The sequence below is a fragment of the Erythrolamprus reginae genome, chromosome 3 (genome assembly GCF_031021105.1).
Source record: "Erythrolamprus reginae isolate rEryReg1 chromosome 3, rEryReg1.hap1, whole genome shotgun sequence".
NCBI lineage: Eukaryota > Metazoa > Chordata > Lepidosauria > Squamata > Dipsadidae > Erythrolamprus > Erythrolamprus reginae.
Genome location: NC_091952.1, coordinates 175,813,691 through 175,838,380, shown reverse-complemented (window position 1 = coordinate 175,838,380; position 24,690 = coordinate 175,813,691). Strand labels below are relative to the sequence as shown.

General features: G+C 39.9%; 1 protein-coding gene and 1 pseudogene across 2 annotated transcripts; both read left to right on the top strand.

Annotated features, from left to right (window-relative positions):
• Nucleotides 1–1,412: 1,412 nt before the first annotated feature.
• Nucleotides 1,413–1,496, top strand: LOC139166105 (U2 spliceosomal RNA; annotated as a pseudogene).
• A 2,693-nt stretch (nucleotides 1,497–4,189) lies between these two features.
• BLOC1S5 (biogenesis of lysosomal organelles complex 1 subunit 5) lies at nucleotides 4,190–23,142 on the top strand. 2 transcript variants are annotated; one of them, XR_011558693.1, is made up of 6 exons: nucleotides 4,192–4,371; nucleotides 8,543–8,625; nucleotides 10,122–10,251; nucleotides 12,617–12,675; nucleotides 20,797–21,715; nucleotides 22,228–22,920. XR_011558693.1 is itself a non-coding variant. In XM_070747227.1 (5 exons), the coding sequence occupies exons 1-5, from the start codon at nucleotides 4,251–4,253 to the stop codon at nucleotides 20,971–20,973; spliced, it is 570 nt and encodes a 189-aa protein (XP_070603328.1). In that variant the 5' UTR covers nucleotides 4,190–4,250; the 3' UTR covers nucleotides 20,974–23,142. The 2 variants fall into 2 exon arrangements, 1 of the variants encoding a protein (XP_070603328.1); XM_070747227.1 differs by having other exon boundaries at nucleotides 4,190–4,371; nucleotides 20,797–23,142.
• Nucleotides 23,143–24,690: the final 1,548 nt, after the last annotated feature.

The following is a 24,690-nucleotide window of genomic DNA, read 5'->3' as shown; positions in this document are numbered from 1 at the left end:
AGAAAAGTCATAAAATGGGGGAAAACTCACTTAATATTTTACTTAACAACAGAAATTTTGGTCTCAATAAGTCAAGGACTACCTGTACTCGTTATATTTGTGAACCCACCTTCCTGCAAAGGTAATAACGGCAAACATTGCAGCTGCTATTTGGATCATAATCTTCCTTGCCAACGCAAAGAAGGGAAGATGGTATTTTAATAAGCATTACATCTTAAGGATATCCTTTTCCCCCCTTCTGATGTTAGCTTGGCTCCCTTTAAGAAGATTTGGAACCATTAAACTTTTCCTTTTATTGGAAGAACTAAATCACTCCACTTTCTTCAGCCTCCTGATCTAATGTGACAGCTCCTGGGCTACATCTATTCTACTTCAAAGAGGCAGGTAGCCTAAGGCCAGAGCTGGATTGCAGATTCCTCAGATTTGGCTTGCTGTTCCTGCTGGGTGTCATTTGTCTTCTTAGTCTTGCAGTGGGTAATTTCTGTCCTCCCCTAACATCATCTGTCTGAGCAGTTTCTGCCTGCCAGGCCTGTCTGTCCAGGTTGAGCATCAAATACCATAACCATATGATTAATCTGATAAGGCAACTACTCTGAAACCCTTCGGCCCCAGGCTTGCTTTAACCAGGATCAGCAACATAGCCCTGCAAACTTTTAACAATCGTGACCATGATCTTAGTTTTCCACAGATGCTGCCCACGGACGTATTACGCTTTTGCAAAGTATTCTCCTCTGCCCCACAACTCCCCTCTTAAAAGAATGTCATTCTGATTGCTTCTGTTGTCTGAAAAGTCTGCCGCAACAGGTTTGGGTTTCCCTGCCCGCCGTCAGCGTTCAAGTCGCGCACCGCCATTTGAATGAAACAATCTTTTAGTGGAGTATCATCGCTAGACAGCCTGTGGGAAAAACTGCAGGACTTTTCATCTTAATCTGAAACTTCTACAGTACAAAATGCCCCTAGCCCTAATTGCAGATGGCAAGATAATCCCCCAAACAGAACATGGCTTCGATTGCAAGGCAAAAAGTGACACAATTTGTTTAGTAAATCTTCCCCAAGACTCTACATGATGACTACATATGTTGATTTTCAGACTCGGAGCTCACCATTCCCAAGTTTTATGATGTGATTATTTTATCTTACAAAAAAAAAAAAGACTTTGTTTTTAATATTTTTCCTAGCCCATATTTATTTAGGGAAGACATATATTTTTTCTTACAAATGTTCAAGAAAGTAAAGGAGTATAATATTAATACAAATGTAAGTTTATAGAATATAGAAGAACAGATAACAAAGATAATAGTAGTTGAAAAGGCCAACTTAATGGTAAAATAAGGACAGATAGTCACTAATTCTCAGATAAACCATCAGAATACTATGAAAGGTTTCATAATCAATATGTAGTTATAACTTATCTATCTTCTCGGCCTTTTGGCTAAGATCAAGTGTAGTAACTATAACTTATCTATTAAACATTAAAAATATTTGGTTAACTCATTAGAATTAGCAAAAGGAAACTGTAAATGATGAACAATATATTAAGAACATAAAAGAATTAGCATGTAGACCAAATGTCAAATTTAAATATACAATCTCTAAAGTTCGTATTTCAGCTATGGTACAATTCTGTGTTTTAAGCTGTAATCTAAAAAAAATCTTTGCTTGGCTTTCTGTTTCATAAAAAAACCCAGTTCTCTCAGAAGTAAAGAAAAATTAAATATTTTACTAGCTATGTTGTTAAGAACATTTCAAAGGGTAGATTGGTCTGGAGATATTCTTCTATAAATACAGTGGTACCTCAAGATACGAACCCCTCGCCTTACGAACAACTCGTGATACGAACCCGGGGTTCAGAAAAATTTTGCCTCTTCTTACGAACTTTTTTCGAGTTACGAACCGGCGTTCAGAGACTGCTGGGAAGCCGCGCGGCTGTTTTAAAAGGTGACAGCCGGGCGGCGGGGCTTCCCAGCAGCCTCCCGAACGCCGGTTCATAACTCGAAAAAAGTTCATAAGAAGAGGCAAAATTTTTCTGAACCCCGGGTTCGGTTCGGGAGGTTGCTGGGAAGCCCCCCAGCCCGGCTGTCACCTTTTAAAACAGCTGCGCGGCTTCCCAGCAGTCGCCGAAGGCTGAACACGGAAGTTCGGGTTTGGCGTTCGGCTTCGGGAAGCTGCTGGGAAGCCGCGCGGCTGTTTTAAAAGGTGACAGCCGGCCTGGGGGGCTTCCCAGCAACCTCCCGAACCCCGAACTTTTGCCGAACTTCCGGGTTCGGGAGGTTGCTGGGAAGCCCCCCAGCCCGGCTGTCACCTTTTAAAATAGCCGCGCAGCTTCCCAGCAGTCGCCGAACGCCGGTTTTTTGCGGGGGGGTTTTTTGGTTGCACGGATTAATTGACTTTACATTGTTTCCTATGGGAAACAATGTTTCGTCTTACGAACCTTTCGTCTTACGAACCTCCCCCTGGAACCAATTAGGTTCGTAAGACGAGGTATGACTGTACTTCATTTTCTCAACTGTTCAATCTAGGATGGTCTATTGTATTTTTATTCTTTGTCCAAAGCTAGACTTTTTCTCCCCTTGAAAATCAATTAAAGTATCTGGAGGAGCATCTGATAGAACCTCAATTATACACCCACTTTTGAAGGTGGGGTTTTTTTCAGTACCAAAATTGCTTCTTTAATTTGTGAGATATGCAAATTTTACAAATATCGCTTCTCGGCCTTTTGGCTAAGATCAAGCGTAGTAATTTTACAAATACATATTGCAGAAGCTATTTTTCCCATGCTTTCCATCAACTCCCCAAATTTCCAGATTCATCCATTGATGATTAAGGTAGACTTTTAAGTAAAGTGAAATAATTGAAAGAAAATATACTGTAGATCTCTTTGTATGCCTTCCTTAACCTCATTCTTCTGACATGCATCTGAATTTCAGTTTGCTTCTCATCATTCCTATCATCCTTTTCCTCCCATTTAGGAGTGTATGACTTGTTGCTTGTATCCTAAGATTTTTATTAATACTGATTGTTTCTTCATTGCTTATTTGACCTCTATGACAATCATTAAGTGTTGTACCACATGATTCTTGACAAATGTATCTTTTTCTTTTATGTACGCTGAGAGCATCTGCACCAAGACAAAATCCTTGTGTGTCCAATCACACATGGCCAATAAAATTCTATTCTATTCTATTCTAAACATATAGCCAACTATGCAACCGACCATAAATAAACAAAAATTCAATTATTGTTCTTCTTGTTTTATACAGGGTGCGTTCCAAAAGTAATGCAATTTTTTTAAAAAAGTAATGTATTGAACAAGATTTACACTTAAAATTCCTCAAAGTACAGTACTGTCCTTGGGCCTCTACACATCTTTTCCAGTGACTCTGCCATGACCGGCACCCGCCCTGGAAGGTGTCTCGCAAGGTCTTAGTCACAGCTGATTGGATCTCTTCTATGGACAAAAAACGTGTCTTGTCACAAGACACTACGAGTCTGCGAGTTCCTGACCAAACACCAGGTGCCAACACTACCCTGCCCCCCCCCTATAGTCTTGACCTCGCCCCAGGAGACTTCTTTTTGTTCCCAGCCCTGAAAGGAACCTGTTTTTCATCATGCCTATCGTCCCTGTCCTAGTGTCCTATTGTCCAAATTTACCTATACCTACTTGATTTTGTTTATGTTTATACCAAACTTATTATCTTGTACATGTTTTGACAAATGAATGAATGAATGAATAATTAAAGAAAGAAAGAAACAAACAAACAAACAAACAAACAAACAAATAAATCTGTTTTTCTTCGTTTAAAATGTACTGTTCCTGGTGAAATATGTGTTGCACTGTACAGGAACTGCAAGTTAGGAAGGGGGATATATTTTTTAATAGATGGAAATACTCTCCACCAATCTATCAGTAGATCTGTAGACCTCTCTAGATTTCTTCCAATAGCTTGCTGGTCAATTCACATTCACAATGCACGCCGATCAAAAAAATCTTCCCTCTTAGCTCCCGATCTCTTACGTCGATCCTAACTATTTAGAACCATTTCGCGACTCTTTCAATGAGACGTCAATTGTTGACGTCACACAGGGCGATTTCTCCCACCGGTTGTTTTGGAAACCGGCTTCACAAAGCTCATGCGCAGTACTCGCATCTAGCCCCAGCCAGAGCCTTATGACAGTCGCGCATGCGCTTTCGTAAGGAGGAACTCCAAAGTCGTCTCGCCTGCGGTCCTCCTCGGGAGGCTTTGGGTGTAATGAGTAGCGGGGCTGCCGGGACCTTAAACGTCAATAAAACTGCGGAGTCTCCGGTTTCTGGAAGCGGTAATAAAAGGAGGGATTCACTGGGGTCCGCGACCTCGTGTCCTATTTTTAAAGGTAGGAAACACTGGTCTTTCCTTTTGCTTCCCTCCGTTAAAGTTTCTGTTCTCTTGCATGCTCTTGCACGTAATTGCAAACATATTTCGCAGTAGTATCGCTAGAGTAGCCAGCGAGTAAGTTTGCTTTGGAAGTAGAGCGGGCATGGGAAGGGTGGTTGGCGGTGAACCGCCTTCCTCGCGATCTATATTGCCCAATAAATGAGACACATGAGAAGGAAGCAGAAGAAACGAAGGTCCTGAAAACAGCAAAGGACGAAATTCCGCGCAAGCTATTTTAACCCTTTTATGTATAAAACACCAGTGAATTCTGAAAGGAAACAGAAAGGATAAAAATAATAAATTGCCTATATCCTAGAGTCTGGAATGCCCCCCACCCCGGAAGAAAGACCAACTATGCATGATCTGTCAAACAATGGAAATAATAATAATAATAATAATAATAATAATAATAATAATAATAATAATAATAATAATAATAATAACGATGACAACAATAATAATTTTTTATTATTATTATTATTTTATTATTATTATTATTATTTCCATTTGTTTGACAGATCATGCAGTTGGTCTTTATATAAGACCAATATATAATATTATATAATAATAATAATGGTAATAATAATAATAATATAAACAACGATGACAATAATTTATTATTATTATTATTTTATTATTATTATTATTACTATTATTATTTTTATTATTATTATTATTATCAACAATACACCACAGCAAACGAGATCACTATGCTGGATTTCATATTTCATCATCAGTCCGGTGCTTCCCAAGCACCTAGGACTGCATGATGTATTATAATAATCATCATCATCATCATCATAAAAATAATAATAAAAATAAAAAATAAAAATAGAGTTGCAACGACTCTGGCATAAGCCAGTGAAAGTGGTCCCAGTGGTCAGTGTTCCCTCTAATTTTTTGGGGGGGTGGGCAGAAAAGTATAGTGTCTTAGCGGCAGTCCCTTCGGGACTGGGCGGCACAGAAATAATAAACAAACAAACAAACAAACAAACAAACAAATAAAAAACCCACCCTGTTTTGCCTCAGAGAATTTGTGTGTCTATAACAGTGAGCTCATAATAGGGCAACTCTATCAATATCAAAATGCCACTTAAATAGTTGAGCTAGTTTCAAACTAGATTTTGATTTTCTTTCTCTCTTCCTTACTCCCATTCTTTTTTTTTTCTTTCTCTTTTCCTTCCTCTCTTTTTTCTATCTGTTTCTCTCTCTTCCTCTCTTCCTCTCTCTCTCCTTCCCTCTCACTCTTTCCCTCTCGGCTTCTGGGCAGGTTTGAAAAACTCTGAGATGATGATGATTTTTAAGTGAGCCATAGCTCACTGCTCAGCTTAGAGGGAACTATGCCAGTGGTACTTTGGCACGCTGGGCGCAGTACCAGAGGATCTCAGCGGACATTTGAAAACCATCGAATTGACAAAATCTCCATCTGTCAATTGCAAAAGGCCACTTTACTGGGATCGGCAAACATAATTCGCCGCTACATCATGCAGTCCTAGGTGCTTGGGAAGCGCCCGACTGGTGATGAAATACGAAATCCAGCATAGTGATCTCGTTTGCTGTGTTGTACTGACATAATAATAATAATAATAATAATAATAATAATAATAATAATAATAATTTTATTAGATTTGTATGCCGCCCTCTCTAAATAATATTAATAATAAATAATAATAATAATAAATAATAATAATAAACAACAACAACGATGGCAACAACAACAGTGTTGGAATGGATCTTGGAGATCTTCTAGTGTAACCCGCTGCTTAGCCAGGAAACCCTACCCTACAGTTGTCAGTGTTAGGCTCATTCAGTTGAACATGGTTGGAGTTGGCTTATTGGAAGGGTGGCTTAAGAAGGCTTTTATTGTCTTTGTTAAGGAGTGTGCAGAGTTATCTCTGAGTGGTTAAAGATACATGTACATAGAAGAAACTGGATGTCTTGCAGATATCCAGCTGAAAGCCCAGAGATACAAGTAATAATTCATTAATACAATCCAGATGCATTAAATGTATAAAATATTATTTACTTTAGCAAATATCTTAGTCAAGAACAGTCCTAGTCATATAGTTAAATTAGTCAATGCATCTCAATATATATAAAATACTAAGCTTACTTGTCCAGTTTACAAATACATAAACCATCATTTGAACACACAGTTCTTACTACAGCATACTCACAAAGACAAAACAGAAATAGCAGAGAATAGCCAAGATCACGCTTCTGGTTTCCTCTTATGGCAAACCATACACTAGCTCTTAAAGCAATAGTGTTCTAATACATATAAGCATACATTGTAGGTTTATTCTATATATTGCCAAACCCAACTAATTATAGTAAGTACATAGTACTAACAATCTGAAGCATACTTCTTGCCATTTTTTGTCTGTTCTTGCTAGAACCTTTATTTTTGGTGTTGTTCTGCGATTTACATTATTTTGTTTGATTGTCCTGTAGATGTTTTATTTAAAATTACTGATTGCAACCTGCCAAGCCTGTACAGTGGTGAGTTTTAAAAAAAAAAGTTAGGGATAGGCTGTCATGAAGGAAATCAAAGGGGTGGCCTTGAGTCTAAAATGATTTGATGGCACGTAATTAGTCAATCAATGACTTAAACATGTCCAGAGTCAACAAATCTTTTGCATTCCAATGCATCTTTTTTCTTTAAATCCAGAGATTGCACGGCACTGAGAAATATTTTTTATCTAAAGTAGTATATTTCAGAAAATCATTGAGATCTATCTAAAAATGGTACCTCTCTGGATAGTTTTGTTTCTTCTTAATTTTTCTCTACTTGAGCCCATGCATACATAAAAATAAAAGAAAATGTTTTTCCAGTGGGTAGCGAAGATGGCATCTTAATGACCTGGTTGAGCTGTGCAACTCAAGAGGATGTCATGGAATTGGGGTTTTTGGCACACATCAAAACAATTGACAAGAGTAGAATTAGCATTTCTTTTATTTTTAAAATGTTCTATTTACCTGTTTTATCAAACTTCACCCCAAATAGAACCGTAAAATGTATAGGTTTCATATTCATAAAAGTATCTGTTCTCAGTAAATCAGCAAGGAGTTTTGACAAAGGTACTCTATAAAATGGTCTGTCTGTAGACATACAGTAATTCTGTGTACAGTGATACCTTGTCTTAAGAACTTAATTGGTTCCGGGACGAGGTTTGTAAGGTGAAAAGAAACGATGTTTCCCATAGGAATCAATGGAAAAGCTATTAATGCGTGCAAGCCCCAAACTCACCCCTTTCGCCAGCCGAAGCGCCCGTTTTTGCACTGCTGGGATTCCCCTGCAGCATCGCAAAACCACGGAAGTCCAGAGGTGGTGTTTCCCATGGAGGGAAGCCTCAGGGGAATCCCAGCAGCGCAAAAACGGGTGTTTCGCTGGCAACAGAAGTCCGGAGGTGGGGCATCCCATTGGCGGCGGCTTGGGCTTGTAAGATGAAAATAGTTTGGAAGAAGAGGCAAAAAAATCTTAAACCCCTGGTTTGTATCTCGAAAGGTTTGTATGACCAGAGGTATCACTGTATTTGCTTTAAGGTGTAAAGCAATTTTGTTGAATATACTGTAAGTCTTTTTATAGTCAAAAGCTCAACAAATGTTTGAGTGCCTGTTGATAGAAGAGAGGCTACCTTCACATCTCCTAAAACTTATGAAATAAAAATGGCTTTTGTAATGGCAGTATAACCCTGGACACTGATTTGTCTCTAAAAGAACATTTAAAAAACCAATAGGAATAGCACCTAGACTTATATACCACTTAATAGTGCTTTACAACCATCTCTAAGCGGTTTATAGAGTCAGCATATTGCACCAAAAATCTGATCCTCATTTTACTGTCCTTGGAAGGATGAAGGGCTGAGGCAACCTTGAATTGGTGAGAATTGAACTGCTGAACTGCAGGCAGCTGGCAGTCAGCAGAATTAGCCTGTAGTACTGCATTCTAACCACTATACTTTGAAGGAATTTTCCTCCCTGTAGGTGTGGGTAAACCATAAGTAAGAAAAACTACTATAAAAGAGGAAAGTGGACTACAGAGGAAAAGAAAAAAACTCGACCTACCCAGGTTTTTATATATCCCTAGTAATATATAAATAGGTTATAATTCATCATTTTTCTTGTAGATGTTGGTGAAATATATTCCAGACTTTTGGACCACAGACCAGTTATTCAAGGAGAAATTCGTTATTTCATCAAAGAATTTGAAGTATGTTACATATTGTTTTGAAATGAAGTATCATGGATTTGTGGAAAAAGGTGCTTTTGAATTAAAAAGCAAGGATGCACAAACATACGATGTAAATTATAGGAGAGAATGACTTTTCATTTTTTAAAAAAATATGCAAAATATGCAGAAAAATGCTTTTTAAATATTAAACTTTCAAGGTATTTAAATATTGAGTGCCCTTTCAAGGAGGGCATTTAAATATTTAAAGCCCAAATTCAGACATAATATTGAACATAATTGCCACAAGATGGCAGCAAAACTTTAATAAGAATAAGAAGATATGTATGAAATTCTGTTAGCTTTCTATCTGTCATGGTGATTTTCTTTCAAGAGTGGATGATAAAATTAACAACATAAAAATAATTGTAAAAATGTTTATAATTTAAACATGTGGTGTTTAAATAAAGAATAGTGTGGATGTATTAACATATGATTTATTGATTTATGTATTTATTTTGTCCAATACACAATAATACACAATGAAGGTTATAGAGGAAGTAAAATATATCAAAGAAAGAATAGAAGAAAAAATATAGGAATAAAATATATCAATGAGAGAATAGAAGAAAAGATATAGGGATAGATGAGAAGATATATGAGATATAGGAGAGACAATAGGACAGGGGATGGAAGGCACGCTAGTGCACTTATACACACTCCTTGCTGACCTCTTAGGAATCTGGAGAGGTCAACCGTGGATAATCTAAGGGTAAAATGTTGGGGGGTTAGGGGAGGACACTACGGAGTCCAGTAATGAGTTCCACGCTTCGACAACTCGATTACTAAAGTCGTATTTTTTACAGCCAAGTTTGGAAATATTAATTGTGCAGTTCAGTAGTGGGTTCCTCTTACCTTTGCTACCGTCTTGAGAAAGGGAGCATGTGAATGCACATGCGTGTTTTGCACATGCACCCTTTTACGCATGCACAGGGAGTTTTTGATGACGTCCGGGTGGGTGGGTGGGTGGGTGGAGCCTGCTGGCACCGCTATCAGTTCATCTGAACAGTGCGAACTGGTAGCAACCCACCACTGGTGCAGTTACTGCATAAGCATATTTAATCAGTCGTAAGTTCCCCTTAGTACTGCTGAAGTATTTCCAAGTAGTTATGTAGTCTACAGTAATCTAAGAATTTAAAAAACCGAGATATTTTAATCTGTTTCACAATGAAAATGTGTCTGATTAGCTGTAAATATCACTGAGTTTGATGAATTTTACTTTCCAGTAAAGGGGTATAGAATTTCAGTTCAGTTCTTTTTTAAGTAAAACTGGATTTATTTTATTTATTTTATTGTTTTGTCAAATACATATTGGTGGTATACAAAGATATAACAATGTTTATATAAATGATATTAGTAAAATAGAAACATTAGGACAGGCACGGTGGTACACTTATGCACACCCCATGATGTTAATAAAATGTCAGCTTTTTTGTAGAATATGTAGAATTATCCCTTTCTCTCTTTTTTTCAAACAGGAAAAAAGGGGTCTCCGAGAATTGCGGGTTCTTGAAAACCTAAACAACACAATATTTGAGGCAAATGACAAGATGTTGCCAAAATGTGAAGAAGTAATGCATGGAAATCTAAATGAAATATTAAAGAGATGTAAGGGGAAATTTATTTTCTGGTGTATTTAAAGAATACTGCCGTTTGTATTTAAAGAACCCTGTCAAAATGTATAGATTCTCAAAACACCAATGAGCTCACCCATTCTTTTGAAATCGGAAAAAAAATGCATTTCCCTAGAGAGTTTTATTGGCTTGCTGTGTAATGACTAACCTGGGCTTAGGGACTTGAGCTGGGACAAGGCCTCCAATGGGAAATATCATGCTGAATTGCAGCAGAGCTTTGCTGGTAGCACTTCACATCAAAGAAAAATAAGCAGACTTCTTTTCATTTGCAAAATAGAAGAGGGAGCAAGATAAACTGCATCAGATATACAATTTCTTTGGCATTATAAGAACTGCCCGCAAGTAACAAAGCTTCCATATGGTTTTTGGTAGTCCCATAAATTGGGCCTGAGTGCTAACAATATAATTTGGCCTTTGTAAAACTATATTTGGCTACAATCTCCACCTGGAAGATACCAAGTTGGGGACCTGCTCCTCTTTAATAGAAGCAGAACTGTAAAACAGTTCCTCCAAATTCTAAGCTACATTGGTGGCCCAAAAGGTTTGTTTGTTTGTTTGATTGATTGATTGTTTGTTTGATTTGATTTGATTTGTATGCCGCCCCTCTCCGGAGACTCGGGGCGGCTAACAACAGTAATACACAGTAATAGACAGCATGTAACAAATCTAATGTTTAAAATAATTAAATTACCTTTCATTTATCTGTACATGTGTGCAGTAGGGTTACAGACAACAGAAAACATCAGTTTAGTAACTTCTGTACAGAAAGACCTCAGCTTGTGTCTACAATTGATCCCAACGTTTCTGTTACTAAGTGAGAATGTTAAGTGAGTTTTGTCCTGTTTTATGACCATAGTTGTTAAGTGAGCCCAGCAGTTCTTCAGTTATAAATGAATCCGACTTCCCCATTGACTTTGTTGTTCAGAAAATTGTAAGAGTTGACCATAGTGCCAAGCACCCAAATTTTGATTACATGACTCTAGGGAAGCTGCAATGATTGTAAGCATGACAAACAGTCATTTTTTTTAATGCTGACATAACTTTGAATGGTCACTAAATGAACTGTTGTTAGTCGAGAAATAACTGTACTGAAAAGTTAAATCAGAAGATGCTGGTTAAACTCTCCCCTGCTGCGTTATGTTCATCTGTTGCTGTGATTGCTGTCTTTAAATGAATTAAATTTGCCCATAAAATAGAGGATTTGATTTCACCAATCTGTTAGACATCTGCCTCTAAAATTAACTATTTTGTTTTCCCATGATGATAAATTCCCATTTGACAAATCTGACTTTTTTCCACCAGATATTGAAACTGATCAGTAACCTATCAATTAAGGACAATTACACTGCTCAAAAAAAATAAAGGGAACACTCAAAGAACACATCCTAAATCTGAATGAATGTAATATTCTCATTGAATACTTTGTTCTGTACAAAGTCAAATGTGCTGATAACATGTGAAATTGTGTTGCTTCCTAAGTGGACAGTGTGATTTCACAGAAGTTTGATTTAATTGGATTTATATTGTGTTGTCTAAGTGTTCCCTTTATTTTTTTGAGCAACATATAATAAATATGGTCTCCTTTGTTTCAGATTTGACATTGTATTTGGATTTGACAACTGTATGACATATCCATGTAATTATTTTTGGCCATAAGTTATACATGGCTTGTTCTCTCTTTCTTCAAGCAGTGGTGGGGAAGGGTGAAATATTTTTCAATTTTTGGGGTCTGAAATCCCTTGATGGCTCATCTCCAAGGACTAATATAGGCCTTGCCAGCTTAGTTATTTAGTTCAAATCAAGTTAGCCAGCTGCTCTTATTATGTTCCTTTAATTATTTCAAAGGTAAAGGCAAAATGCCTTTCAATAGCAATTTCTGGAATGTAAGTTGAGAGAGTACAATTATCCCTGTTTCTGGATGTCTAATTGCCAATCTCTTAAAACAAAATGCTTGGCGCATAGTTTTTTTAAAAAGTGTTGCTCTATTGTTTTTCAACTTAAGACAAAGGTGATAGATGTGTACTGCTTCGGATAATATATTTTCATATTTTCCAGGTTTCCTTTCATAGAGTAAATTAAATGTTCAATTCAATTAATGTTAAAGCTTATTTTCAATGTAAAGTAGCTAACACTTTCTGCTGGGGCTGTATTGTCCTAAGCTATTTTGAAATTGCATTTCAAACAGGCTTAGCAAATCATGGAGATGTTTTTCTTGGAAAGATCTATAATTATATATCACGTTTTGAGTTAAAGTAACGTGAGCAAAGCCAGTTTAGTTCTCACATTAAAAACCGATCCGTCCATTATGATGAGTTGCACAACTATAAACTTTATTTCAGTACAGGTAGCCAACCAGATGTTCCACGCCTTGCAGCAAACGGAACAGGAAGAAAGTCAGGTAAACACTAATATTTTACATCTATAAATTAGCAACATTAACCTTATTAGGAAAAAGGAGGCAAGTGGCTGGGGGAGGTACAAGGGACTTTAAATGGATTGTTTTAGCCACAAAGGGGTATCTAATATTGAAGCGGGGATAGCCCTTTAAGATAGACCAGATTAGGAAGTTTCAAGTTTAATTGGATTTGTACGCCGCCCCTCTCCGAGGACTCGGGGCGGCTCACAGCATATACAGTGGCACCTCGTCTTATGAACTTAATTTGTTCCGTGATGAGGTTTGTAAGTAGAAAAGTAGAAAAGTTCATAAGATGAAATAATGTTTCCCATAGGAATCAATGTAAAAGCGAATAATGTGTGCAATCCCAAAACTCATCCCTTTTGCCTTGCGCCGCTGGGAAACCCCACCTCCGGACTTCCGTTGCCAGCCAAAGTGCCCGTTCTTGCACTGCTGGGATTCCCTGAGGCTCCCCTCACTGGGAAACCCCACCTCCGGACTTCCATTGCCAGCCGAAGCGCCTGTTGTTGCACTGCTGGGATTTCCCTGAGGCTCCCCTCACTGGGAAACCCCACCTCCGGACTTCCATTGCCAGCCAAAGCGCCCGTTCTTGTGCTGCTGGGATTTCCCTGAGGCTCCCCTGCAGTGCAAGAACGGGCGCTTCGGCTGGCAACGGAAATCTGGAGGCGGGGATTCCCAGCGAAAGGAGACTCAGGGGAATCCCAGCGCTTCAGCTGGCAGTGGAAGTCCAGAGGCGGGGCATACCAGCGGTGGTGGCTTGGCTTCGTAAGGTGAAAATAGTTCGAAAGAAGAGGCAAAAAAATCTTAAACACCAGGTTCATTAGAAGAGGCGTTCATAAGACGTACCACTGTATAAAGAAAAACATAACAATACAGTTTATCCAATTAATATACTAAAAAGATCTTTAAAAATTCTAACTTAAAACATTCATTAACATTCATTCAATAATCACACTAAAAAGAAAGGAAAGGAAAAGAAAGTCATGAATGTGAATACTGTGCACTTTTTATTACACTGTTACAATAAGTCTGAATGTGTCCCCCCCTCCCCCTTTATTGTGTGTGACAAGGAGGTGGGGTCCTATCTGAGATACTTTCGCAAATTACACTTCTTCACCAACCTCAGATTATCTCACTGTACAATATTTCTTCCTCCTGTTTCCTCAGGATTATTCCGTCTAGCCATTACACTAGTTCAGCATTTATAAAAGGGTATATTAAACTTGCCACTTCCATTAGGAGCACAGGGAATCGACACTTAACAATGCTAACTAAAGCTAGAAACTCTGTCAGAAAAACCTTGTTTATTGGCAGCAGCCCAGATGCGATCATAAAAATGGCCATGATTTGCAACTTCCTGTTGGCTTCCTCATTGACTTTGCTTGTCCAAAGCTGGCAGGAAAGATCCTAATTCACCAGTCACATGATCCTAGGGGTGTTGGGCCAGCTGTATGTACAAGGAATAGTTGTTAAGTGAGCACTCCCTTTTTTATCAAAGGATAATTGAAAGAGAATTTCTCCATCTTATCTTGAAATTTGAGCAGTGCAATTTGAATGAGAATAGGAATGTTTTACGTTCACAACTAGTTGTCCATCCAGATTACCCTTTTAATACTATGGTATTTTTATTTCACATCCAAGATTCTCTAGGCTTCATTTTGTTTGATATACCTTGTCTTACAAACTTAATTGGTTCCGGGACGAGCTTCTTAAGGTGAAAAGTTTGTAAGACGAAATAATGTTTCCCATAAGAATCAATGGAAAAGCGATTAATGCGTGCAAGCCCAAAATTCACCCCTTTTGCCAGCCAAAGCGCCTGTTCTTGTGCTGCTGGGATTCCCATGAGGCTCCCCTCCATGGGAAACCCCACCTCCGGACTTCTGTGTTTTTGCGATGCTGCAGGGGAATCCCAGCATCGCAAAAATGAGCGCCTCCTGGCAACAGAAGTCCGGAGGTGGGGTTTCCCAGCGAAGGGAACATCAGTGAAATCGCAGCATCGCAAAAACACCAAAGTCCTTGAAACCCCAACTCCGGACCTCTGTGTTTTTGCGATGCTGCGATTTCAAAGAGGCTCCCCTCGCTGGGAAACCCCACCTCCGGACTTCCGTTGCCAGCGAAGTGTTCATTTTTGTGCTGCTGGATTCTCCTGCTGGGATTTCCCTGCAGCATCACAAAAACACGCAAATCCAGAGGTGGGGTTTCCCATGGAGGGGAGCCTCAGGGGAATCCCAGCAGCACAAAAATGGGTGCTTGGCTGGCAACGGAAGTCCGGAGGTGGGGCATCCCAGTGGCGGCAGTGGGTTTGTAAGGTGAAAATAGTTTGTAAGAAGAGGCAAAAAAAATCTTAAACCCCAGGTTTGTATCTCAAAAAGTTTGTATGACGAGGCGTTTTTAAGATGAAGTATCACTGTATTGTTATATATGGGATTGAGTGTTTTTGTTTTTTAAATCTCTGCTGTTAAATTTTTATGCCCCACCATGTCATCTAAGCACTTAAATCAATCAAAGATACTTCAGGCTATACTTAATGTTCAAAGACTGTGTATCTTCAAACTAATTTCCATTTTCTGTCCAGATACATACTATTAAAGCTTTACACTGAAGCAGTGTGTGATTTGGTCACTTAATCTGGTGTGGCCTTTCAAGGGGATTAGTTAGGAATATATCAGTCAAAAGATATACATGTTTAACTTGTAAAATGGACATTTAATTCACATCAAATTAAAAAATGCATGTAAGAATGTGATTTAAATAACTCTGAGATTCACCAATTGTTCTGAAACAAATCTAGATGTTCTTTTGAAGTTCTCAAGAAGATGAAAAGCAGACCGTCTGGATTAGCTAGACCAGATGTTTTTTTTTTTAAATCATAAGTAAACCTGCCGTTTTAATTAGACTTTCATAGCTGCTTTAAAAAATAGCAAACTTTTTACATCTTCTCAGCTTCTGTATGGGTGGAAAGTTTTTCTAAGAATTTCGTTCACAGAGAAAAGGGAAATCCCTGTTTTGCATGGAACAAAAAACACCCAACAGAATGGAAATGTAAATCTTTCCTGGTCAGCCAAAAACACTGAACATATTATGACTACAGCTTTCTGAAATGAAAGCATTTCATACCTGTGGATCTTATTTCATGAAAGGCCAGATTATAAGAACATGCAGCTTGCTAGAACCTCTCAGATGGCGGCACACTATTGGTTTGTAACACATATTCTTAAACCTCAGCATTAGGAAAAACTGTGCAAGAAGTTAATTCTATATTTTTCCTCTGTGCTTCCCTTAATTAGGAGTAGGCAGCCCTTTTTAAAACTTTTTTTCAGCCTTAATAGAGGAGCATTGTAAGCAGCCTGAAGCAAATTTCATATTTCTTAGTTCTGTATACAGTAATGGATAAGGGCAAAATGCTGTCAAATGCAATATCAATAAAAGTTTAAGTTTAAGTTTAATCAGATTTGTATGCCGCCCCTCTCCGCAGACTCGGGGCGGCTCACAGCAACAGCAACACAATGTACAACAAATCCAATATTTAAATTAATTTTAAAAACCCCACAAGTTAAAACCAATCATACACACTAGCATACCATACATAAATTTTATAAGCCTAGGGAGAAGGAACATGTCAATTCCCCCATGCCTGACAACAGAGGTGGGTTTTAAGGAGCTTACGAAAGGCTAGGAGGGTGGGGGCAACTCTGATATCTGGGGGGAGTTGGTTCCAAAGGGTCGGGGCCGCCACAGAGAAGGCTCTTCCCCTAGGCCCCGCCAACCGACATTGTTTAGTTGACGGGACCCGGAGAAGGCCAACTCTGTGGGACCTAACTGGTCGCTGGGATTCGTGCGGCAGAAGGCGGTCCCGGAGATATTCTGGTCCAGTGCCATGAAGGGCTTTATAGGTCATAACCAACACTTTGAATTGTGACCGGAAACTGATCGGCAACCAGTGCAGACTGCGGAGTGTTGTTGTGACATGGGCGAATTTAGGAACGCCCATGATATCTCTCGCAGCTGCATTCTGCATGATCTGAAGTTTCCGAACACTTTTCAAAGGTAGCCCCATGTAGAGAGCATTACAGTAGTCGAGCCTCGAGGTGATGAGGGCATGAGTGACTGTGAGCAGTGACTCCCGGTCCAAATAGGGCCGCAACTGGTGCACCAGGCGAACCTGGGCAAACGCCCCCCTCGCCACAGCTGAAAGATGTTTCTCTAATGTGAGCTATGGATCAAGGAGGACGCCCAAGTTGCGAACCCTCTCTGAGGGGGTTAGTGATTCCCCCCCCAGGGTGATGGACGGACAGATGGAATTGTCCTTGGGAGGCAAAACCCACAGCCACTCCGTCTTATCCGGGTTGAGCTTGAGTCTGTTGACACCCATCCAGACCCCAACAGCCTCCAGGCACTGGCACATCACTTCCACTGCTTCGCCGACTGGACAAGGGGTGGAGATGTAAAGCTGGGTATCATCTGCATACTGATGATACCTCACCCCATGCCCTTGGATGATCTCACCCAGCGGTTTCATGTAGATATTGAATAGTAGGGGGGAGAGGACCGACCCCTGAAACACCCCACAAGGGAGTAACCTAGAGGTCGACCTCTGATCCCCCACTAACACTAAATTTCCTAAACTTGCTAAGAGAGCAAAAGCACACTACAAATTTGTACATCTATTCTCCCCCACAGTCCACATATTTTCCTTCGCTTCTAATTTTGGAACCGAATATCAAAGCGCAACCTTGATCAGCCTGGTTTCTTATAGCTGCGTTGTATACCAACAGGTAAACATTAAGTTAAAATCTATTTGAGGAAAGAGCAGATGTCATAGGAAAGGCTGCTTTTCTTTAACCAAGGCTGAAGATTGGAATGTATTGGAGATTCTTGGTCTTCTTTATGATCACTCAGAAAGCAATAAGGCCTAGTCCCCAGCCTCCTTTGTTGTAGGATACATTCTGTAGATTAAAAGAGTGTCAAAGAGTCCTATGGTAAGTGTTCTGTCTGGCTCTCTGATAGGAGCCTCCCGAAAATTCAAGGATACAAATTTCAGACACACACATGTTTGAAAATTTCAAAACAATGTTCTTTATCACAAAAGTCAAAATAAACTAAGCACTCTTTTTGTATTGCAAAGAGCACTCTTCCCAAAACAGCCCGGTAGTCTGTACAATGTCCCTTAAGCAGTCATTAAGTACTTAGCTAGCAGCTATGGAGAAATTTCACACCCCTTCTTCTTCCAACGAAGGGAGACTCACACACATGCTGCTCTGCTTTGGTTTCAAAGGCGTGAAAAAGCAACAAAGTCCAGCATACAAGATTCCTGACGAAACTGCAACAGATATTCTTCCACAATGGCCAAACCCACATGCTGCTATTTATAGCAGCAGCCCTAATTACTGGAGCCCCACCCAAACACAGGTGGCCTCCCTTATTTCCTGTAATATGTTCTTACTTGGTCTCTTCTACGCATAATTCTGCGCTTGCGTGGGTCCAAAATGTCATCATCTGAAGCAATAGAAGATAAAGAAGATTGACTGCCTTGACTGTGTGCCAAGCCCTCCTCTGCCGAGTCACTCCCACCTTCTTTTTCATCCGAGGAAACTAAACTCTGATCTGATTCTGTGGGCAATAACACAGGCCTGTGACATGTTGAATTTTCCCATACATCCACCTCCCCATTCCCTGGGGCAGGAGCTGGGCCAGAGCCAACCACAACACCAAGTATCCATCCAGTGCAGGTCTTCTAATGCTTTGAGAACTATTTTGGGGTAGAATAGTGTTCCATACCCTCTGTCCATTATTGATTGCTCTCAGTTGTTTTTTCTTTAAGCCTTGGGCAGTTTTATCTCTTTTTAGCTTACTATTAAACCAGGGCTGTCAAACTCGTGGCTCAGAGACTGGATGGATCACATGCTGGCCACGCCCATGCCCGGTTTAGCACAGAGGGGGAAATCGCGATACGTCGTCACGTGATGTGGGTTATTTTATTTATTTATTTTGTCCAATACACAATACATATTGAAGAGGATAGACATGAGGTATTGTATATAAAGAAAAGATATAAAAGTAGAGGAAAAGATATATGAAAGGAAGAAAAGATATATGATATATGGGATAAGGAGAGACAATTGGACAGGGCATGAAAGGCAGGCTAGTGACCCTTACTGACCTCTTAGGAACCTGGAGTGGTCAATCGTGGATAGTCTAAGGGAGAAATGTTGGGGGTTAGGGGTTGACACTACTGAGTCCGGTAATGAGTTCCACGCTTCGACAACTCGGTTGCTAAAGTCATATTTTTTACAGTCAAGCTTGGAGCGATTAATATTAAGTTTGAATCTGTTGCGTGCTCTTGTGTTGTTGCGGTTGAAGCTGAAGTAGTCATTTACAGGCAGGACATTGCAGCATATGATTTTGTGGGCAGTACTTAGATCGTGTTTTAGGCGTCGTAGTTCTAAGCTTTCAAGACCTAGGATTGATAGTCTGCTTTCGTAGGGCATTCTGTTTCGAGTGGAGGAGTGAAGGGCTCTTCTGGTGAAGTATCTTTGGACATTTTCTAGACCATCAGGAAGTTAGACCATCAGGGTTAGACCATCAGGAAGTTACTCATGCCTTAGTCTTCTCTTGATTGGATTTCTGTCATATGGGGCTGCCCTTGAAAACCATCTGGAAGCTGCAGTTGGCCCAAAATGGGACAGCATAGATAACAATGGATGTACCATATATCACATGTCCCCTTAGCATTCTGAAATGCACCAGTTGATTCCCCAGTGCTGAATCCCATCACTGGTTGTAAGCCATTATTTTTCAGCACCGTCATAACTCCAAATAGTGGCTAAACAAATGGCTGTTAGTCAAGGACTACCTGTAATAATCTGGCTCGTGTAGTTCAAAATGTAATTTCAAACATTGAATGATAGGACAACCATTTGATCCAAACAGGTACAATGAGTGAACATGCATGTAAGGAAATGTTTCAGAGACCACTATTCTGAATCTTGTCAAATGGACATATGCGATCGCTTCTCTCTTCATTTTTAATTATGAAATTTTGTTACGTTTTTACTTTGGCCTGGTTGGCTGCACTACTCTCTTTGGGTTTTGGGGGGAGGGGGGCGAGAGGAATATAAAAACATCCCTTTTCAGCACTGCTGATGCCAGTGTGGTAATGTCTGTGTAAAAATCCCTAAGCTATAAGCTCTTTTGTTGTCTTTCTAAGAACGTAAGAACATAAGAAGAACCATGCTGAATCAGGCCAAAGCCCATCAAGTCCAGCATTCTGTGTCACACACTGGTCCACCAATTGGGGACCTTGAGCAGAAAGAGAAGGCAAACCCTCCCTTTCCCCTGACCCCCAACAAATGGTACTCAAGGGAATCCTGCCTGCCTCAACCTACAAAGAGGCGGCACATGGACATCCGTTTCAATAACCACCTAGCCGAGTGTCCAGCATTAGCAACATAAAGACTTGTGGACTTCAACTCCCAGAATTCCCAAGCCAGTCAGAATTGTGCAAGGTGAAGCCCACAGGTTTTAAAGTTTTATTTTATTTATTTATGTATTTATTTTGTCCAATACATAATACGCATTGAAGAGAATAGATATGTAATAATATAAATAAAGAAAAGAATAGAAGAAAAGATATAAAAGTACAGGTGAACATATTTGAAAGGAAGAAAAGGTTGACCATCCCTGCTCTATAGGAATTCAAGGAAGACACCTCCTTGTAAAGGACTACCCTGATCAATAGCATAATATCTGACACTGCTTCTGTCTAATCAGAATCTTGACACATTTGGTGCTATCATGTGTTGTATCCGTCCAACCTACAGCTGATGCTTAGCACGAAGTTTGGTGATTGGCCCTGTTGTTTGTCATACATTATTCTAAACATGTGTTTTATGTAATTTCATTGCATTTTGAAAGATTTTTATAATTGCTGTTCTTTTTATTATATCATTGTGGTCGAAATAACTTCTTTTAAAACATTGCATTTGTCATTGCAATGTAGAACATTTGTCATTGCAATGTACAACATTTATCATTGCAATGTACAACAAACTCTTTTCTCTTCGTTGCTGGAGTCAGCATTTATTATCTACTTTTTCTCCTCAGCTCCGGACTGAGAAACTAAGGGCTGGTGAAGCCCAACGTATAGCTGACTGGGAGGAATTCATGAAGGAGCAGCACCGCCTGAAAACAATGGTCAATGAAGAGCATATAAAAGCTATGGAGCATCTTAAAGAACAATATGCAGCTTTGGAGAAGGATCTCCCAAAGCAGGCACTCTAAGGAACCCTTCCGGCATTTTCCGGCAGTTTTCAAATTTCAGGATTTTCAGCACAGTATTAGAATTTAGATAAAAAATAACAGGAACCAAAACCAAAAGTGCTAAGTTGCAATTGAAATTGGTTCCTTGCACTGAGTAATTGTTTCAGACACACACAGAGAAGGTTTGGTAGCAGTATTATACTTCAACAAGCCAGGTTAAGTGTGCAGTTAAAAATCTATTTACGAAACGAATGATTACGTATGTTTTGTTTGAGTCCTTTGAATGAGCTCTCCTGTTACTTTGCCTGAAGAATTAGCTTCTGTTGGAGGCAGGGTGGGTCATAATTACGTGAAGACATACAGCAATGGCCTGATGTGTAGAGTAATAACTATAAAAGGCCACATAGCTTGGGAGTATAATAGTCTGAAGTCTATGAATGAATTCTTTATGTTATTAAGGCTACCGGGATAAGTTTTAAAAACCTTGAAAAATAAGTCATTATTGCACTGAATTTGTTCTGATTAGAGAGAAATAGAAGGGTATTAGGTTGGCTGCCTTTGAGATATGTATTTATCCTATTAGTATTCCTGTGTTGTCATACAAAAAAAAATACAGTAATACCTCGTCTTACAAAGTTAATTGGTTCCTGGAGGAGGTTCGTAAGGCGAAAAGTTCGTAAGACGAAACAATGTTTCCCATAGGAAACAATGTAAAGTCAATTAATGCGTGCAAGAAACCCACCCACCCACCCCCGCAAAAATGGCACTCCGCTGGGCACCGCCGCCCGGCTGTCGCCTTTTGAAACAGCTGGAGGGCTTCTTGGTGTCCTCCCGAACCCGAACACCAAACCTGAACTTTTGCCGAACTTCCGGGTTCGGCGTTCGGAAGGCTGGCTAGTAGCCTTGCCGCCCGGCTGTCACCTTTTGAAACAGCCGGGGGGCTTCTCGGCTTTCTCCCAAATGCCGAACCCGGACGTTCGGCAAAAGTTTGGGTTCAGCATTCGGGTTCCGGAGGACACTGAGAAGCCCCGCTGCCCAGCTATCAGCTTTGCAAAAGAACTGCGGAGCTATCGGGCTGGTCGGGAGGCTCAAACGGAGGTAAGGAATTCCAATAGGGAATTCCATGGGCGGAGCTTTGACGTCACGAAGACGTCCTTCCTGGACGGCTGAAACGTGGACTCCAGAAACGACGTCTTCATGATGTCAAAGCTCCCCCCATGGAATTCCCTACTGGGATTCTCCACCTCCATTTGAGCCTCCCGACCGGCCCGACAGCTCCGCGGCTCTTTTGCAAAGCTGACAGATGGGCGGCGGGGCTTCTCAGCGTCCTCCTGAACCACCTAATGCGAAACCCGAACTTTTGCCGAACTTCCAGGTTCGGCATTCGAGCGGTGGGTTTGTAAAATGGAAAAAGTTTGGAAGAAGAGGCAAAAAATTTCCGAACCCCAGGTTCGTATCTCGGAAAGTTTGTATGACGAGGGGTTCGTATCATGAGGTACCACTGTACTGCCATGTGTTTAATGGCCTGAAAAACTCTGGAATAGGGTTGTGTAGATTCAAAGACAAAATGCAATGTGTAGTATTGCAGTGATGTACCTATAATGCCTTCAGGATCCTCTCAGACATTTCCAGGATCATCCTGCAGCTGCAAATGACACATGAGTCTTAAGAAAAATCCTTGCTTCTTTAAGATGTTCTTTACAGATGCTACTTGTGGATTCCACACATACTCTGGAGCCTATGTTAGCTTTGCATGCTCTAAAGCCCTTCACTGACAATATTTTATATTGTAGTGTTTGGTGAACAGTGCAAGTGAACAGATAAAATTATGCTTTACAACTCACTAGTATTCTGGGAGCATAATTTCTGGGTGAACTCCATGATTATAATGTATTAAATACTTGCATACTGTGGGCAAAAGTTCATGATTTAGTTCTTTGTCGTTTCATTTGTAAAAGAAAAATAAAAGCAATGAGATGAAAGTTGAGTTAAGTTAGGCAACAGGCAGGAAAATGGAGTGTTATTTTAACAGGCAGTGTATAAAATAGAGAAATGCAAAACAGAATTACCCATTATCCGTGTTGCAATTGCAAGAAGCCAACAATAGGTTGCTTGTGTGAATGTATGGCCTAGTGTCAAGACTCTATCCTGACAGTCTGTTGATAATGTGATTAAAGTGAGCTGAGGAGATGGAGTAAGTATTTGTGATTTCTTTCAATAACACTGAACTTCTGCCAAGCTGCTCTGTTCATTACCGTATGGCTGACAAGCTTCATCAATCATCATCAGGTAGCTAGACTAAAACTCCCATTTGCCAACATTGAGGTATGCCGGAATGTTGTTAACTCTTTTGTGAGTTGAGGGAGGGGAGGGGGGCAATAGATGACTTTAAAATATTTCTCTACTGGAGAAAGAAGTACTAATGAAATCCCTACTCAGGGAAAACAGTTTCTCATATCTCCGTGGCCCCATCTTGCTAGGTGAAAGGGTAAATTAAACAGAGTTCAAGGTTTATTACAAAAAGGTCTTTAAAAGTTCTGGATGCATTTAATCCACAAAGGACACATTGACACTCTTGTTACAATATTTATTTTATTTATTTATTTATTCCTTCATTCCTTCCTTCATTCCTTCCTTCATTTATTTACAGTAGTCCCTCGCTATACCGCGCTTCACCTACTGCGGCTTCACTTCATCGCGGGTTTTCAAGAAATATTAATAAGAAAAATCATTCGCGGATCTTCGCTGGTTCGTGGGTTTCTGAGGAAGTCGATCGGCAGATTTTTAAAAAAAAATATATATAAAATTGTAAATACTGTATTTAAATACTGTATCTAAAATAAATACTGTGTGGGAAGGGTTTATAAACACTTAAAACAATGAAAACTTACCAAACAATTACAATATAAATACTTAAATAATTACTATCAGTCGATAAATTCCCCATCGCGGATTTCACCTATCGCGGCCGGGTCTGGAACGTAACACCAGCGATAGGTGAGGAACTACTGTATTTATTTATTTATTCGATTTTTATGCCGCCCTTCTCCTTAGACTCAGGGCGGCTTACAACATGTTAGCCATAGCACTTTTTTAACCGAGCCAGCCTATTGCCCCCACAATCCGGGTTCTCAGTTTACCCACCTCGGAAGGATGGAAACCTGAGTCAACCTTGAGCCGGTGATGAGATTTGAACCGCTGACCTACAGATCTACAGTCAGCTTCATTGGCCTGCAGTACTGCACTCTTACCTGCTGCGCCACCCCGGCTCAATCAATTTGCCTTAGATATTGAATTTGGTTTTAATAACAATATATTTCATAACAATATAATGAGGGCCCGGATTGTGGGGGAAATATGCTGGCTCTGTTAAAAAGTGCTGTTGCTAACGTTGTAAGCCGCCCTGAGTCTAAGGACAAGGGCGGCATAAAAATCGAATGAATAAACAAACAAACAAATAAATAAATAAACAAATAAATATTAAAGGCATGGTAGCCCCAGAGCACCACTTCCAATTTAGAGCTCTGGAAAAAAAAGGTGGTGGAGAAATGCCTGGTTGTAGAGTGCCTATCAGAACCAAAAATGACATCTTCATTTATCAGGAGACAATGCCAGCTCTCGCTTGTTTGCCATGGCAGAGTTAAGTCTTGCCTTTCCACTCCACGAGTCTTCATATATTTCCCATCTGTTGTTACCTGTTTAGCAATAGTTCTCCGCTTCACCTGAAAATGTCTTATT

Coding starts and splice junctions, on each gene's coding strand:
- BLOC1S5 (XM_070747227.1), top strand. CDS start 4,251: ATGAGTAGCGGGGCTGCCGGGACCTTAAACGTCAATAAAACTGCGGAG. Junction 4,372..8,542: donor CTCGTGTCCTATTTTTAAAG/GTAGGAAACACT, acceptor TTTTTCTTGTAG/ATGTTGGTGAAATATATTCC. Junction 10,252..12,616: donor AAATGAAATATTAAAGAGAT/GTAAGGGGAAAT, acceptor ACTTTATTTCAG/TACAGGTAGCCAACCAGATG.